At 39.9% G+C, this 19,359-nt stretch overlaps 1 protein-coding gene across 2 annotated transcripts in view; it reads right to left on the bottom strand.

Moving 5' to 3' along the window:
* Nucleotides 1-291: 291 nt before the first annotated feature.
* Nucleotides 292-19,359, bottom strand: part of brat (brain tumor) — a 350,390-nt gene continuing 331,322 nt past the window's right edge. For both annotated transcript variants that reach the window (XM_067144256.2, XM_067144255.2), the window contains one exon: nt 292-5,029. In XM_067144256.2, coding sequence (XP_067000357.1) covers nt 2,422-5,010 — 2,589 coding nt within the window. In that variant the 5' untranslated portion in view covers nt 5,011-5,029 and the 3' untranslated portion in view covers nt 292-2,421. The remainder of the gene's footprint in view (nt 5,030-19,359) is intronic.

The following is a 19,359-nucleotide window of genomic DNA, read 5'->3' on the forward strand; positions in this document are numbered from 1 at the left end:
CATCTTCCTAACCCCTCTGGATGACTTTCCTTTGTATTTCTTACTTGTATAAAATGTGTAGTGTTGGAAGGGACAACAAAAAACTGGAAATTGTACTAAAACAAACTATTTTAAAAAGAGATTACAACAAAAATAACTCAAAACAAAAATATATACAAGAATTTAAGAGCTCTTAAAATAATCAACAAAACATTAAAAACTCTTTTAAGATAGCAATTAAAGATACCAATTACTCAGGCAGTAGGCAGAGTTTATAAAGTCAAGTATATCTAAAATTATTTCATTGTCATAGTCAAAAAGAACAAATTTTACATATAATAAATAATGCTACTGCCTGAGAACTATCAGTTCTACAACAAGATTCATTTTTGAAGTGTATACATCTGGGAATCAGCAGCTTTAAAACAATCTGCAATACTCCTGAATTTTAAAACATAATAAAACAGAAATAAATTATGATTTGTTAAATAATGCTACTAATTTAAACCATGCTTTGGCTGGCAGATCCATTCAACAGCAAGGCGTCAACAATTTCTTCAGCTAAGTATAAACTCAAAATGTGATATAATCCATAAATGTATATAAAATTAAAAAAAAGCAACAACTTCAGTCACCACAGAGAAAAGAGAAAGATTTTAGAACAGTACAATATAATACTTTGGACAAAATCCTGTATCAAACTGTACAATAAGAAGTCATTATTAAAGAATTTTAAAATTTTTCATTAACAACACTGGTTCCTTCCTCTGGACCATACTTCTCAGTAGATATAAAAATAATGAAATGAAAATAATTATTAACAGCTAAGTGGTTACTGGGAAGAAGGATATAAAAGGATAAATCAAGAAATGTTAAATCCTTCTTGCTTTCCTCTTTTGGTAAAATAAACATATGGACATCTACTTTCAGTCAGATACTCTTCATGCAAATTAAGATATATATAAAACAAAAAATAAGATATTAATATAAATTGTATTACTTCATTAATACACCACTGTCTATATCTTAAACTCAGGCAGCATTTGAAAAACAAAAGGAAAATTATAATGGTGAGCATCAATCTGCTGCAAGCACCACTCTTTCCTCAAATATCTTACCAAAACTTAAACAGATAGCAACAAAAAAAACTGAAATAAACACAAAACAAAGAATATATAAAATGGTCATGTAAGTAGTCATTCTTGTGATAACACAGGAAACGACACAAGTGAACGCAGAGTGACTAGGATGCTTTAGATCTCGGAACATTTCTCTTCGTTCAACAACAGAATAAGGACAGGTATAACAAAGGAAAGCCAACACCGCCATCAAAAACAGCTCATCGGATTTCCAGAAATGGAGGTGTATTTATATATCAATAACAACAGTGTTGTTCTACTGAAATCTTTGGATTCCTCATGTTGTATAAAACAGTTCACTGACCTTACTTCACTATCTAACTACATGTACAATGTCACAAAACAGCACAAAAACACGCATAGTAAAATAGAGCTTATTATGAAACAGGTGCATAAATTTCAGAACTCTACAACATGGCCCAGGCACCATATAATGTTTTCTCCTCCTTTTTCTTTTTTCCTTCTTATATTTTACTGTTGTAAATTCCCTGTTTAGTGGTTTGATAGATTAAGTATTGGTCAAAACAATGTTAGTTTACTTGCATGAATAAATACTTATGAATATGAACACCTGTATAGAATTACAGTGCCATATAGTAATATCTCCTTCAACAGCAGTCAAGAGGAAAGGAGGTTTGCAATTTTAGAACATCTTCCATGCAATATATTCACAGTATCAACATGATGAAATACAATAAAAAACTATCTCTATTGTTTTAGTTATTATTGAGGGAAGAAATCAGCTATTTAGAGAATACACATCATTAACCTAGCATACCACTCCTCTTACAAATGCATAAAACAATTAGTGTTAGGAATGGCTGCTTGTTCTCTCTTCAATAATTTTTAAGTAAATGATGCATCAGTCTGCTGCCAGATATCTCCCGCATCAATGGCACAATCACTTTTATTGAAATAATAATTTTTAAAAAAGACAATGTGCGCCATTTGGTGCTGGACTGAGTCCAACTGGCTAGTTAAGTATTAACAGCAGTGGGTCTCCAAGTGAGAAAGAGAGAAGGATATGTCTTCATTTATTACAACAACAATAATAACATAAGCCCAGGAACCAAACTCTAACTTACCCTCTACAGAAAGAAGATAGAGTTTGGTAATGGGCACAAATGGAAAACAACTTCTCGAGTAAGAGAGGGCAGTGGCTTATGACAGTTTATATTAAATTCATTTGCTGTCTTCACATCCACTTCTTTTACAACCTATTTTCCAGCTATTCATTTCACTGAAACACAGATGACAAAATGAGCAGTTGCTTCATCCACATTCCTCTTCAATCCTTGGTAACTTACAACCCAATCGGTGGGACCTGGACGTAACGATAAATGTACAATCTGTAATCTTTGCTTGCCAGGACTACAGAACCATCATCCATGAGTGCCACGTCGAAACACTGCGCATGCTTTACCTTTGATTCCAGAGCAGAAACAAGCTGGCCATCCTGGGTAAAAATAGTCAAGTTAAAATTGTTGTGATTGTCTGCAATTAAAATCTCACCAGCAGAGTTGATACCAACACCTATTGGATAGTTGGTGATTCCTTCCCCACCAATCTGTCGAAGGTACATGCCTTCGTAGTTAAATACTTTAACACAATGGGCCCGATTGTCACTGATAAAAATCTCTTGCTTATCATTTACAACAACACCATTTGGAAATTCCAGATGCTTTGAGCAACCAAACTTCATAAGAACATTGCCAGATTGATCAAAGATTATTACTCTCATCACTTTGCATTCCACAACTACTATACGGCCTTTGTTGTCAACAGTTACACCACGTGGATGCTGGAGAATATTCGCACCAAACTTGCGAACAAACTGCCCATATTGGTTATAAATTTGAATTTGATGCGTAGGAGACCTTTCAGTCACAATGATGTCACCTGAAGTACGAACTACAGCGACACGATTTGGATACAACAGCTGCCCGTCACGCTTTCCACATTCTCCAAACTGGAATTTAAAACGCCCTTCCTTGTCAAAGATCTGAATTCGATGGTTGTTTGTATCTGCAACAATTATATCGTTCTGTGCATTGACTGCTACTCCACTAGGTTCAGTGAATTGGCCTTCCATAACTCCAAATTCCCCAAATTTGCAATGGTAGATCATCTTTTGCCGCTTAATCTGGGATTTTGGTGGGAATATCGCAGTTGACATTAGTTTTGATGTGAGGTCGAGCATGGGATCAGCAGGAACAGAAGAAGACAGAGAATAATGATCACTACCTCCATTCTGGAAGATACTGTCGGAACCACCATTTGACCACTTCTCATAAGGATTCATGCCATTTAAGTTTAAGTCACTAATTGTTGTGGAGAAAGGACCTAAGCTGTTTGCACTGCTAAATCTCTTTGAAATGATATTAGATTCAAATGGGGAACTAGATGTACTAGAAGAAGACATGAGCCCATTTGAGTAAGGCCTCTCCATGACACCATTCAAGGTACTCCCATTTAAACTTGCACCATTCATACTTCCACCATTCATGGAAGTATGCATTGCAGCTCCATTCATGCTTCCAGAATTTCCATTTACGTGAGGGACAGTACCATTAATTGGTCGAGCAATAGGGGGTTGTTTGCTGGGGCCAACAGGTAATTCTGAACTGGAACGCACATATCCAAATGTATTTCGCACACCTACTTGTATGGCCTGGTAATTTGAGACAAACTCCAAGTCCACTCCTTGCTGCAGGCTCAAATCTGGATTGTAATTCATAAACCCCTGGAACTTTGAATCCAAGACTTTCTTCAGCATTAAAGCCTCGGTCATTGTTGCACGCTTGGCAATTCTATCAACAAATTCGCACGTACTGTAAATCTTTTCAACCACTTCTTGTGCTTTTTGGCCCAACACATTTAGTGATAGCTGCTTGGCTGAAAATACACTTTCCAGTTCTTTGAGCAGTTCTTGTTTACGTTCTTCAATCATCGATCGATAAAACTGAAATGTGTCATTTATCTCATTTTGTGCCTTATGGTACTGGACTTGAAGACGGCTTGACGTGTGCTCCAAGTTCTTCAGTGTATTACGGAGATCTGTAGCTTTTGCTTTGCTCTCTTGCATAGTTTGTGTCATCAAATCCAGTTGCTTAGGCCCTGCATCAGCTATATACTCATAATCGTGAAGACCACTAGGGTGCTCTAGTAGAGTGCACTCCTTGCAAATAGGAATATTACATGTACGACAAAAATACTTCATTGTCTCACTTTTATGCCGCAGACAACACACTGGTCTGTCACCTCCATTGCTTGCAATCTGGGATAACCCATTCTTCAGATCCTCCTTGCTGCCACCATTCTGCTGGAGTTCCCCCAGTGATAAAACACGGTGACCTTCAAAACAATGCATGAACTGATGTGCCATCATGCAGTTCGGGCAGAGAAAATTTTTGCAATCAAAACAACGAGCTACAGCACCCGTCTCCCGACTTTTACACCCAGTACAATACGGAGTAGATGAGTGGGTACTATTTTCTGAAGATGAAGAAAGTCCGTCTAAACCGTTTTTGTGAGTATCAGGTATGATAATGGTTCCTTGGGTAGTAATATTACACTCTTCCTGACACACACAACACGTTACTCTGTCTGGATGATCCCTGATTTTTTCCAAACAATGCTGGCAATAGGCATGAAAGCAAGACAGTATTTTAAGGTTGGCGAAAGTTTCATGACACGACACACACTTCGAATTAGGTCCGTTGCCGCAGCTGCTGTTTGAACAACTTGTAATCGAGGCTGCAGGGGAAGATCCGCTTACAGTAACAGGAGAATCTCCAAGAGGTGACAAAGATCGAGGTTCAGTCTGGTCTATCAGTGATCCAAGTGAATTAGCTCCAGGTGATGAATCAAGTGATGGGGTCGGTGAAGCCATCTTCAATCAAACGTCATCCCTGAAAAGAAAAGAAAAACTAGATTATACCTCCAGCAACGTATCTACTTGTACACAAATTTATTTTTGTTACATTTTTGGACCAAGCCAGAACAAGGACATATCTTTGAAGTATTAATTTCTGGGCATTTCGGGGCTGTTTCGTCATGGGGTTTGGTTTGGAAAACTATTATTCCAGCTTCTCTAACACGACAGAGTGCATAACTAAAAAACTTGCTACGGTGGTCCAAAAGTTACAGCAACACAAAGATGGTAATGTGTGACCCTGATTGTTTCAGTACTCTTAAAAAAGGTTCATATATAATTAAAATAACAAGATCATAAAACTAACAAGTGAATCAGCTAAAATGCTCATCTCAAATAAATCGTAAACCATTAAAGATATCGAAAACCTGTTTTCACTTTCAGTAATTATCGAGGGACTTTATTTATTTATTTATTTAGCGCATGGCTTTTAGTGCCGGGAGGGTCCGAGGACACGTCCGACTCGCATGGTGCAAGTTTTTCTATTTAACGCCCGTCTGGGGTTGTGGAATACTACTACTACTACTACTACTACTACTACTACTACTACTACTAATAATAATAATAATAATAATAATAATAATGTAGGAAGAGGGTGAAACCTGATGTCGGTACATACCTACTCCTGACGAATGACATCAAGGGGTCTGCTCAAGGCTTAACGTCTAAAACCGACGGACCATCACCAACAGGTTCATATGACCTCACTCCATATGAATAATGCGGAGGCGCCTGGGTTTGTATCCAGGCTTTTGGCATGCAATCTAGTGATTATAAATTGTATACTATCACCTCTCCCCCCCCCCCCCCCACTACCGAGCCAGCCAACATTCTGATGGTGATGTGTAACTGCCTTGTTTTGTACACCTAGCATGGCGGTAAGACATCGAAAATTGTACGGGATGATTATTTTGAAAATCCGACAAGTAGTTCTAGTCTTCAAACGTGTTTCATTCGCCAGCCGTGAGTCATCTAATGAATCGCTAAACAGGCGGCCAAGGTACGCTCTATGTTTGGATCATGAGCTGATGACATACCGAGCTCTCTCTCACCTTATTCAGACAGCTAAATATTCGCTCTACTGTGCACGCCAATACCCCACGTTAACATTTATGCTTTTAAAACCTTAAATCTCTGTCTCGTGTAGAGCAAGAACCTATGTCTATCTTGAACATGCCAGAAGCGAACGGATATACCGTACAATCAGGAACTGAATACAGTACGAGGATTTCAGAAAATTATAATATGAATTAACGATACTTCCTTCGAGTACAATAAATTTGTAAGTGGCACTTAAATATTTTGTAACTATAATAATTTAAAATATTATAATAGTCATATGCCTTTGCTGGCAAGACCTAGTGTTTGCATTATGTCTTCTGGTGTTGGCTAGAACATATTTGTTACTTTTATTTACGTGCCTGTCTCATCCTTGGCTTTGACAACATTCAAGTAACCGAGGTATAGGTGATGCTAGTAATGCCATTCCGTATGCAGCCAGTCCCTGACATGGATGGGTGAAAATGTCACTCATAGGGTCAGTTGGTGCGGGCATTTGAGTGGGCTTGGCAGACTGAGATGCAATAGCAACTTCTGGCCCAGTGAGGAAAGCAACGGGAAACTACCCCACTCCTCATTTCCCAAGTACGCCTCTTCAGCGACGCCTGGGCCATCTATGACGGCTGATGGCGGAGCTGTTTAGGTCCAAACCAGCCTGCGGGCTGAGCACTCAACATACGTACATACATACATACAAACATACATAATAGCCATAACACAAAATACACTAATTTTCTGGAAATTACGTGAAAATATATGCATTTGAGCAACGTGAGATAAGCTCAACAAACTCCTGTATGAAAATATACCTAGAACGTAAGTTTCCCTTCAATTAGATTCACTATATGTAATGGAAAGGAAAAAAATGAACTTGTGTCAAGTTTGATCTGCTTATGCATTTAGAATATAAACCGCATTCCAAAGCGATTCAACTACATAAAGTAGCTACGGTAGACCAATGGCAGTCTGCCTCATTTTATAAAACAATAAAAAAAAACTAATATTTGCAGTAAAACATATCTGCTATCGAGCATCGAACTTGCCACTAAGACCCTTCTGCAGCAGCTGTGTGGAATTAGGTATTACCGCCCTTCAAGATCGACAATGGATACTGTAAAGTAGATTGTTATTGCTACTATTCCAAGTAAATAAAAAGCTTTGATTTCGTAAACACAAGCAAATGCAGGGGGCAGCAGCAGCAGCAGCAGCAGCAGGAGGAGGAAAGTTGACTTAGCTCGATATGGGGCGTGACGTCAGACCTGTTGCCTAGCGACAGCAAAGGAAGGGGGGCATGTTCCCCTCACAAGAGAGGAAGCCTAGTGACGGCGACATTTCACCATTTTTTCACTCCCCTTCACCTCCCTCCGTGGAACTCTCGAGTAAATCAAACTTTTCATTTCGACTTTCATGCACACACTAACACTACGTATGTAAGATACATGCTAGAGTGTATCAGCTCTTCCAGAAGAAGTAGGCCTACGCTGCTACGAGAACTGCAATTGCGAACAAAATGACCCCGGGATTCTAAGAGCACATGCCTCGAGCATGGATCCTGATCAGAAAGGCAGCTACCTGTTTGTCGAGAGCTTCAGAGTGAGCACCTCATGCGGACCCACGAAAAGAAATAAAGGTTACTTTACAGTAACGTCACAGATGTGGCGAGCTATTTTTCGAAAGAAACCATTTTAACAGCCACAGTCCAGTCAAAAAGAGAGTTCAAAACAAAACTTACAACAAATAAAACAACGCATAAGCGGTTTGTATCATTCTGCAATTAATACATCCAAATACTGTATTTTGCATTAGTTAAGTTCGTCCCTAATGAATATTCAGGCATATCGAGGAAGGGAGGGGAAGTACTGTGTCTTCAAAAGTCCGTAGACCAGTGTCTAGTGGTTTCTGCTTTGCACGTAAAATAAGTAGGAGGATTTCAAAATCCGCAATAGTACAGTAACCAGTTTTAACAAGAATAAAGACGTGTGGCTGGAACAAGAGTGCAAATCTATACATACTAATACATAAAGCGACTGAGTTTGTTTATACGTAACGGGCAATCTCAGAAAATACATTTTGACGCTTCTTTCTAAATTTGAAATATAATTCGAGTAACATAGGCTATGTATCATTCTGGAATACGAAAGTTCACGCGAAAAACGTGATTTAGGGGGGGGGGGGGTGAGGAAATGGCAGCAGTAATAAATCTCATAGTTTGTATGGTTTGCTGTCTGTGTGTGTGTGTGTGTGTGTGTGTGTGTTTTTCAGGTAAAAACAACTTCTTGGCTGATAGAGATCAAATTGGGCAAGCTTATAGTTGATACCTTTGGTTAACACACAGGCTACTTACTATCACGCTATCTTTAAGGGGACTGTGTAATGAAAGTCAGAGGAAAACGTACGCTTGGGACCCATAAAACTAAATACGCTGCTAGACGGTTAGTCCTACTGAACAATGGGGCACACCAAGTGTATGACATTCGATATCCCAGCAAAAAAAGTTAATATGAATTTTCTTCGCAACTAATAGTTTTCGAGTTTGACGCATACTGTATCTCTTTTTCTTAGTTTCTATCGCGTAAAAACCATCTGACGTACTGTGTTCAAATCTGGCAAGCATACAACTGAAACCTTGGTTAACATATAGCCTACCTACTATTACAGTGTATCTAACGGGTCCAGGCGGGGAAATAAAATGTACGTCTGGGACTCTTAAAAGTGAATACCCTGCCTAAACTGTTAGCCCCATTAAATAATGGAGTCAGGCAAGTGTACTTAAAATTATATTTCCTAGGAAGAAGTTAGAGCATTTCCTCCATAATTCTAGGAGTATTCTAGAAAGATATTTTACTATCACAATATACATACTTAAAATTCGATTGGCCAGAAAAAAAATGTTACATGAAAATTCTTCGTAACTTTAATAATTTCTGTTTTGGCGCATACTTTTCAGAGTACGAGTATGATGTCCTTGCTTTGGAGGAATACAATAAGCCACAACATGGCGGAAGCTGTACCATTTAATTCGAGAACTGCTACACATTCGTCTGTGATTCACTGAGCTCACTCATCCTCTCGCTTTTTCTTACAATATTCTTAATAACGAAGTACAAACCATATCCAAGTGACTCCGCTTCAGTTTGAGTACAGTATACTAGCGCCGCGTGCGAGTATGAATGCCTCTGATTGGCAAAGAACTTTGATAGATTGAACAAATGACAAAAAACACTGGAAGACACTTATCAGCTATCACAATTAATTAATATTGTTATGTTGGTTTTCTGCCCATTGGCGGATCCTTTTAGATTTTGAGGAAAAACCACAGTATTTCTGAGGATGTAAAAAGGCAGGTGGAGAGTGAGTGTCTACCATTAAAATGGAAACTACCCAAGTTGATTGTAATTGGCAGTAGGTAGGCTATTACAATGAAAATTCCCTAAACCGGTCTGCATTTTAAGGAACTACATATGGCCACTTCCCCATCGTGGTTCTGGTGTAACGCTGAAAGCTATGCAATTTAATAAAATCTTATTCACAACGTGTACACTATTTCATCTAGAATTCCGTAGCGAACCACGGGGACACCTGCTCGTTCCACACACACACACACAGTTCCTTTACGTCGCACCGATACAGATAGGTCTTATGGCGACTGCGGCTTTGATTACGGTACAGCCTGGTGCGAAAATGGGGAAACCGTCGAAAACCATATTCAGGGCTGCCCACAATGGGGTTCGAACCCACCATCTCCCAAATGCAAGCTGACAATTATGTGACTCACACCGTGCAGTCAGTCACTCGGTAAGTTTAGATAAACATGTAACTAAATTATTTTCACTCGCATTCACGTAACCGCCGAGCGAAGTGGCCGAGTGTGTTAACGCACTACGGCTACAGGCACCGTGAAAGTATCATTAGTGGCGCTTCGTTGTGGCAGCTTTCATTACTATTCACGAGAGACCTACGGGGAAGTACTGTAGTTGGCTGCGAGAAGTGCGATATTATTATTTAGAGTCACTTCCAGCCGACAAACACCGGTAATTTATTTAAAAAAATGCAATGTGATAAGGGACAAAACTTTTGGGTTAGTTGGCATACGAATGCCGGGCTGAGTGGCTCAGACGGTTGAGGCGCTGGCCTTCTGACCCAAACTTAGCAGGTTAGATCCTAGCTCAGTACGGCGGTATCTGAAGGTGCTCAAATACATCAGCCTTGTGTCGGTAGATTTTACTGTCACGTAAAATAACTTCTGCGGGACAACACTCTGGCACCTCGGCATCTCCGAAAACCGTCAAAAAATAGTTAATCGAACGTAAAAGAACAATAACTTTATTAACCATAATAACAGAAGTTAAGAGAAAACACAATGTCGATTTCAGTAGAGAAACGTCCGTCATTCTCACGCTACAACGTAAACAGAGGGAAGGAAAATCAACATTATCGTTAGCGGAATAAATACGATTAGTGTTGTTACTTTAATGCTAGTAGATTTGCTAATTTCGCCTCTGTGGTGTAGTGGTTAGTGTGATTAGCTGCCACCCCCAGAGGCCCGGGTTCAATTCCCGGCTCTGCCACGAAACTTCAAAAGCCGCACGTGGGATGGAACGGGATCCACTCAGCCTCGGGAGGTCAATTGAGTAGAGAGGGGTTTGATTCCCTACTCAGCCATCCCGGAAGTGGTTTTCCGTGGTTTCCCACTTCTCCTCTAGGTAAATGCCGGGATGGTACCTAACTTAAGGCCACGGCCGCTTCTTCCCCCTCTTCCTTGTCTATCCCTTCCAAACTTCCCATCCCCCACCAGGCCCTTGTTCAGCATAGCAGGTGAGGCCGCCTGGGCGAGGTACTGGTAATCCTCCCCAGTTGTATCCCCGACCCAGAGTCTGAAGCTCTAGGACACTGCCCTTGAGGCGGTAGGGATGGGATCCCTCGCTGAGTCCGACGGAAAAACTGACCCTGGAGGGTAAACAGATGAAGAAGAAGATTTGTTAATCATGTGTTTCTGTGGTATACTTACAAACTTAATTTTATTCTAAAGCATGTTTTCGTACTTTTGTACCATTTAGATTGATCAAAGTCGAAATGCGATCCGTAGTAAATGTGTCTGTCCTGCAGGCATCGAAGGAGTTTGTAAACATAACACAGCCGTCATCTACTACGTAACCATGAACATGTTCCAAAAACTTGGCCAACTTCAACTATGAGGTAAGCCTCGTCGAAAAAGACAGAAATAAAAATATGCACAGGTTATGCGGATTGAAGAACGTTTTCCAAAAGTTTACACGATGCTCTTCCTCTCTTTCTATTGAATTATGATTCTATTTTTAAAAAATAATTTCAGCCTTAGTACAATAAAGTTAGCAGAAAACAGAACAGAAAGATCGCGACTGCCAAAATGGGGTGGACGATGTATTACTAAAATGTCAAAAATACAGTTCTAAGTTAATAATATCAATTTCTTGTTATGAGTATACTTGGACATCAGTTTCCCAGTAATGCTGATAGAGGAGAACTTAACAGGTTTTCACTGCAGGAAGTTTATGACAAATGTGGTCACTAATAACTTTTCTGTTAGAAACTGCAGTTAGTGCATTGCGACAAAGCAAGAGAGCCATGAGTGGTTTGGAGAGGACGATTGAGAATATCTGCCAGCAACTCCCTGGAATTGATCTGATGACGCTTGGGTGAAAAATGCCAGACAGGCCGGGCTTAGAGGATGACCAGACCTTCTGTCACAAAGTGAGCGTTGTATATTCTGGAGTTTCCTGGGAACTCCCACAGTGATCCACCAAGATGGAAACGATTAAAATAATATAATTAATTAAACCGAATAACCATTTTCAAAGCCCGTTCGGTAGCCATGATTGTTAAGGAGACCAGTTCAAACACTGAAAATGCGCACTTACTTCTGGCGGTTTAAGACCCTTATTCAAAGTTGTCTTCCTTCCATTTTTGTGCTTCGTTTTGGGAATGTGTAAAACACATCACTTTTGAATTGTTATACGTATTAAAACAACCCGCATCAAAATAATTATTACTGCTCTTTCCTGTTTGTTTACCTTCCATTCTACACAACAGTAAGATCACTATGACTTCCAACAAAGTCTCACAGATTCCTTTCCCGAGGTTAATTCCAGGGCCCAGCGCTGGCGTAGCTCACATGGTGACTATGGGGCCAAGCTCTGCATTCGGGAGACGAGTGGGTTCGATCCCCCACAGTCGGCCGTCCTGAGAATGGTTTTCTGTGGCTTCCCTATTTTCACTTCCAGCCAAATCCCGGAACAGTTCCTATTCACAGGCTACAGCCGATTTCTTCTACCTTCTTACCCAATTTCATTCGCAATCATTCATTCATTCATTCATTCATTCGCTCCTCAACTGAGGTTGGCGTCAAGAAGGACATTCTGTCGTAAAAGCATGCCATAAAATTCCATCTCACCTCATCCCCGACCCCGTATCAAGAAACGGGTAGACATAAATACATTCACTTGCCTGAAAATGTTGCCAAAAAGTCTTCAAGACCTGAACCAGTCAGAACAAAACTGGAAGAGATTGGGAGAAGGGACAAAGGAGAATACCGTAAGAAACCCAACAATATATGCCCACAGGGAAAATACCTACTTATTGAGAACGTTCGATGAAAAGATTGAGAGTCTGAAGAACCACACGGTCGAAGAAAAAGAAGAAGAAATTCAAATGCATATAACTCATTTCACTTTTACTCACAAGGTTTAATACTGTATGAATAATGCCTCTCTTTAACAGATCATTATGTTTCTTTTTCTCTTCGGAGTAAACAGTCAGCGCCCCTTGTTAAATTTCTCACCCACCCATGGAGACCAGTTTGGGAACTAGTGCCGTACCGCACAAGTTAACATGTGCCTTCTAGGAGGGCGAGACTGAGCCAAAATTTTCTCTCTGTTTTTGCTTCTGCGGCGCTTCTGACTGTGGCAAAGAATCTTACCTACTCAGAAGGAAATCGTCCATAATTAGACAGAGAGAGAGAGGTCGATCATTTTGAGAAAACAAAATCAAATATCACAAAATGAGAGAGCAGGTGGGAGCGTCAGATGAAACATCGGAAACGTGCTCATTACACATGAACGTCGACAGGCAGCGCCGCAACACTACACACAGCTGGCTGGACACAGCACACCCACACGGATAAAGCCAACAGAAATAGTCTTGTTCACCACTTTGAAGGCACAACCGGTAAATACTTTTCGTCGCTCCACGCCAAGGACTTCAAAGAGCTTCATGATACGACAACGAGCAAGTTTCCAGTTACATTATAAAAGGATAAGTTTCAAATTAGCATATAAAACTAAACCCCATGGCACTATTGTCTACCAAGTGACCGCTGTTCAACCCGAAGGCGTGCAGATTACGATGTAACGCACAGTCAGTGCAATGTCATTCTCGGTTTTCTAGACCGGGGCACTATCTCACCTTCGATAGCTCCTTAATTATTCCCACGCATGTTGAGTGGGCCTAGAACCGACCTTCAGATCAAGAAAAAAATCTCTAACCTGGCCAGGAATCGAACCAGCTGTCTCAGGGAGAGGCAAGCTCGCTACACCTATACCGCGGCGCTGGCAACTTCCTTCTCCGACTGCTCTGATACAAAATGAGTGTGGAAGGAGATCTTAGTCGAACCGAAATCGGTATGTGCAGGGTATGTATATTCAGTATTCAGCCCGATGGTTGATTTCATCTCCAACATCAGCTGTTATAGATGGCCTAAGTGTTAATTAAGATGTATAGTAGGAAAATTTGGAGTGCGGTAGTCTCCCGTTGCTTTCCTCGCTGAGCCAGAAGTTCCTAAAATAATGTCTGAATTTCATTTCGATAGTTGGAAGGCATTAGGCAATATACGAATAATTTCAAAACCGGACAATTTGCAGATATGCGAAAACTGGGTTTGAATCAGACAATTACCAATTACCTAAATAAAGGGATACAATCTACCTATCATACGGTTTCAACCGATATGGGAAGAAACTTATCTCAAAGTCAAGATGATCAACACTAGCATTAATCGGATTAGGTGCTTTTATTTCCAGATCATTAACAGAATCAATTTTGGGCTATATTCTGGTCTTTTCCCCATTTTATTACGGTCAGCACTCGATGCGCATTTGGCTTAGTTTAATGGCCGGATACCCTTCCTCGCACCAACCCTGTGTATGTAATCACTATTGCGTACTTCGGTGGTAGTTTGTATCATGGTGTGTTTGAAACGAAGCGAAGTGTATTAATAAGAACAACCCCCCCCCCCCCCCCAAGACTGAGCCAGAGGACACTCCCGGGACACACTGAACCGAACATTCTACCCTGGAACTGGACAATTTTAGGCTAGTATATTAACTCCATATGCTCAATGATGTGTATTAATTAAAGATAACTTTCTCTCTAAATACATGAACGACGGGAGAAGCAAAACGCAAATAAGCTTGCAGTTTTTCGTGGCTGTTGATAAAGTCATCACAGCATCACCAGGAGAACGTATTCCTTTTTTAGTCTGAAAATGCATTACAGTCACATTCGACACGAGTATATCGTGTGTGCAACCATTAGTTATATGTACATACAAATTCCTGAATGTATATTATGTCGATTAACAATAGAACAGAACCTGAAAACATAGTTGTTAAAATGAAATATGTTACGAGTCATTATACATCATTCGAGCGATGAAGAAGGAATTACGGAGGTATTTTAGGGATTAAACCAAAGACATTTCTCTATCCTGCTTTCCAACAAAAAAAAAAAATCCCATATCCATCCATATCTGAAACCGAGTTAACCGTTTCATTTCCATACTTTGCTTTCATAAGATTAAATCTAAATGCACACAACGCAATCTTGAAGACGTTAATGAGCGACGAACAAATCAGCTTACCCATAAATACTCTAAATTCCTGATACAGTCATATGAGCTAGACAACAGTTTTCTCCGCTCTTTGGAAGATGCATGGTAACGCCCGATATGAACTCCACTCGCCACGACCTAACTTACGGTTCTCTGCAGTGTGCTAGGGATGCACGATTGATTCCTATCTCGGTGCTAACCACAGCCTCGTTTGCAACAGCTCCGGCTCCTTTAAGGTGGAACAAAACATGGCTAGGTGCACGATAACACGTAGTATTAAAAAACCGCGAGTTTAGCGACGAACATATCAGCTTACCCATAAATGCTCTACATTCCTAATTATGTAAATAATTAACGTATTCGGCTGAGTAATATTACTCTGAATGAAGATCGTGGAAACTAATTACGAGCGCTTGACATAATTCAGAAGTGAGTGTGTTATTTTTATTCATCGTATGGCTACACATTACAATTTGGCGTATAAAATGAACAATGCTTTCTTTACATTATAAATACTACATTAAGATATCTAAATTGGTGACACATTCAATAATGAGATCATCAGTTGTTATCATGAACCTGGTCTTGCAGTCCTGTATAACGTAGCAAATGGTCTGCTTGACAGCCCCACAGTCACATTTTAGATATTGTAATTTATCACACTCATGGAGAGCATCTGCGCACCTGCCATGTTGGTCCGCATTCTATTTAAGGCAGATCAAATTCTGCGAGGCTATTCAAATGCAGGTTTTCTCGTGGTGCAGGGTACAGACAGCCTGGAGGGCAGTTTTCTTGCCAGCTTTGCTTCCAGGATCTAATAAGTTTGAAGTAGGCCTACATCATAGTTAATTCCCTACCGGTGGTCATTGGTGGATGCCTAGATACTAGCCTGTGTCTTTGTAAATTTTCCATGTCATTATGTATCCGAAACTGAGGGTTGTCTACTATTTTCTTGTATTCACGAAGAAGAGCGTTCTTCCGCCGGAGGTTCGGAAGAGGTAACCAGAAGGTTATTTTTCTTATAGTTCCACTGATAATTCGCATATGCTATTTAGCTGAGTGTCAACTTATATGCACATTACATTTTCTCTCTCTCTCTCTCTCTCTCTCTCAGAGAGAACGACCAACTGTACGTCACAGGTTACAATAACAGCCACTTTCGTCTGACCTTACTATTTATCTTCACGCTCACTCCGATAAATAAATAAATAAATAAATAAATAAAATGCATGTCCTCAGCTACCGTGTGCAAGTATTTTGATTTGACGACATTTAGGCTACCGGCATGTCAATATCAACACTTCTCTGTTGGGAGAACTGAGTTTTAATTAATTTTGTGGGAAAAACACCAAATGTGTCACCTTTACAAGTAGACGTCTTACAACAGCATGTGTAAAATGTAGTCTACTACTTTTCTCCCCCAAAAATTCACTAATGAGTAAACACAGACACTGGTTTTCGGTTTCAGATTTTGTGAGCACCTGTCTAATGCCACTCAACCGCATAGAACCGCCTTAAATTACTATACAGGTAGAGGCGGCCGTCAGTTGTGCCGAAGCTAACACAAGGGACCCGTATCAGATCCTCTGCCAGCGGATGCGGGCTATACGGGTCTCTTCAAGACGTTTAGTTCGGATCGAGTAGCGTACAGGAAGCAACCATTGTCTTCTTGCGTTCCACCCGGCTAAAGCTAGCTCCTTTCATTTAGGAGCAACATTTTATACAATTATCCAAAAATGAATCTGACATTTTTTATTATTATTTTTTTTTGCTAGTGACTTTCACGTCGCACTAATACAGACAGGTCTTATGGCGACGATGGGATAGGAAAGGGCTAGGAGTGGGAAGGAAGCGGCCGTGGCATTAAGGTACAGCCTGGTGTGAAAATGGGAAACCAAGGAAAACCATCTCCAGGGCTGTCGACAGTGAGATTCGAACCCACTACCTCCCGGACGCAAGTGACAAAATTAATACTAAAGAGTAATGATAAAATCTGAAGCAGGTTAGGTACTGAACTTTAATATATACCCGTCCCCATATAGAGACGTAAAGACCGAACGCAGCGGTTCCATTCTGGTAAACAGCTGCAATCCAGAGTATACAGATATCCCACCAAGATTCCTCACAGAACCAGTATAATCACAAACTGCAACATCCAGAGGACCCATTCTAGTAGCATTTCAAGAACTACATATCAATACAAAGCTGGTTAATACAGAATCTCTGCACGCTACATGTTACAAATACGGAAAGGGCACGTGTTTCATTAGATAAGCTAATTTCGCTGTGAGATGTTCGCAAGTACTGTTGACAGTGGATGCCTTTGCTCTAAGCAGATTTTACTATCTTACACGATGTATCTACCATATACCATAACTGAACTATCATGTAACCTACAAGATTTTCAAATTAAGCTAACTGCTCCCCGCATTATAATGATGAAGTGAAAAAGAAACTATAAAAAACAAGAGCTCAATTTGTCAAATCATGGTAAAGTTACGTTCAACGTGCATCTAGATGAAATTGAAACATGTGCCTTAATAAGAATCGCACAAAGCAAACATGGAAATGAAATAAAACAGAATTGTTGTCCCTGAAATTAATAGTTAAGCCTGAACTTTGTTATATTATTCAGTTTTAAGATACGCGTGCAATACATGTTTCAAAATCGCCCACACCCCTACAGATATCTTCGCGAACAGACGGGAGTTTTTGAACCTCCATTGCAATACAATTGCTCCAGAAATAAACACGCATTCCATTTAAAGAGGTACAGAGAGCATGAAAACTTAGAATTTCCTTTTGTAGTACGTGAAAAGGAGCATGCAGACGAGAACACAATACGACATAAACGTGGTCGACTTGTGCTGCACTCTTCGTAAGATCGCAGTACTAAGTGAATCTCCCAACTCAGACAAATGGTGCGCTCTTGCGGAGCGATATATAACTTCTGAAGCAGGTCGTTACCATTGCCTAAAGGTGAGCGACACATTAGTAATGTGTTTATTGTTTCCAACAAATATAATGAGACCTTCCACCCCCACCTTTATTACCATCGAAACGGTAAAGGCATGACAGGTTCAGTGAAGTGTGAGGAAGAAACTGGCAACGCTGTAAAGCCATTCCATTTCACCTTCAAAATAGCTTCCGGCGGAAGAATGAGATACGCCTCGTCTCAGATCCTACATCAGACTAGCGATGGGCATTCCGAATGAAAACTATCGAATTATTCGATAGTCTCAAACTACCGTTTCATTCGATTGTTTTCAACAACATTCGATGTTTCATTCGGTCTATATGATACTGAATTCTCCTGCAGTAGTTGCTCCCACTTCGCTCAAAACGATAGTACGTAAGTCAAATGTTAAGGAAACGATAGGAACCAATGCAATAGTACGATGTATTACGGTCTAGGAGAGCAACTATCGCGCGCGTATTTTAAACATTATCCAATGATGGTCCGTAAATATTATTCCCTCCATTACATGGGCAAAAAGAAAAGCAGTCCAGCAAATCTGCCATGGAACTCTTATACACATTGTCACAGAAATATCTCACAGTTCCAGCAGGAATAATATTTTCGAAAGCTGGGCAGATGAGTGAAAGAAGAAACAGGCTGAAAGCAAAACATTTAGAAATTTTTATATTCCTGAACAAAAATCTTTGATTATAGGAAGACAGTGGTAGCCTAAGTGTCTGATTAATTATACTGCAAGTTTAACATGTTGTTTTAGTTATCCTAACCTGTTCTATGTGCACAGAATGAAAACATTTGATCTAGCTACTTTATGTACTTTTTAACCACGACATATTATTAGCGACTGCACATATAAATGCTTATTGCTCTATTACATGTGTGTTTCATTTAGTTCGCGGTTTGGTTCTATTTTTCCATGTTAAAATGCAGTTTTTAAAATATTATGTAAGTATCTGAAAATCTATGACAGCTTTGAAGAGAGCTATGTTTAACGGCTGTTTGCCCATGTATATTGTTTGACATGATACCAGTTAAATAAATAAAAATGTATTTTACTGTACGTCCTCCTACGAAGAGAGATTGCCTAACCTAAAACTGACCAAGTGCACCATTAAATATTTCATATTAAAATAAGTAGGCCTACGTGGTCCCAGTGTTCATAATGTTATTAATGAGTATTCTATAAATTGTTTCTAATGATTAGCACAGATCTAGTGGGAGCCGAAATTGCAAGGATCAGAGTAAATATAAGACCGTATACTGTAAAAAGCGTGCATATTGCAGTAATTAGTAACTACCGTAACGAATGTCAGCAATTCGGAAACCGAATGAAAACTATCGAATAAAAACATTCGGTTGTGCTCCTGGACTATCGTTTAACAATCGATAGCAGGAAACATTCGATATG

The sequence above is a fragment of the Anabrus simplex genome, chromosome 3 (assembly GCF_040414725.1).
Source record: "Anabrus simplex isolate iqAnaSimp1 chromosome 3, ASM4041472v1, whole genome shotgun sequence".
NCBI lineage: Eukaryota > Metazoa > Arthropoda > Insecta > Orthoptera > Tettigoniidae > Anabrus > Anabrus simplex.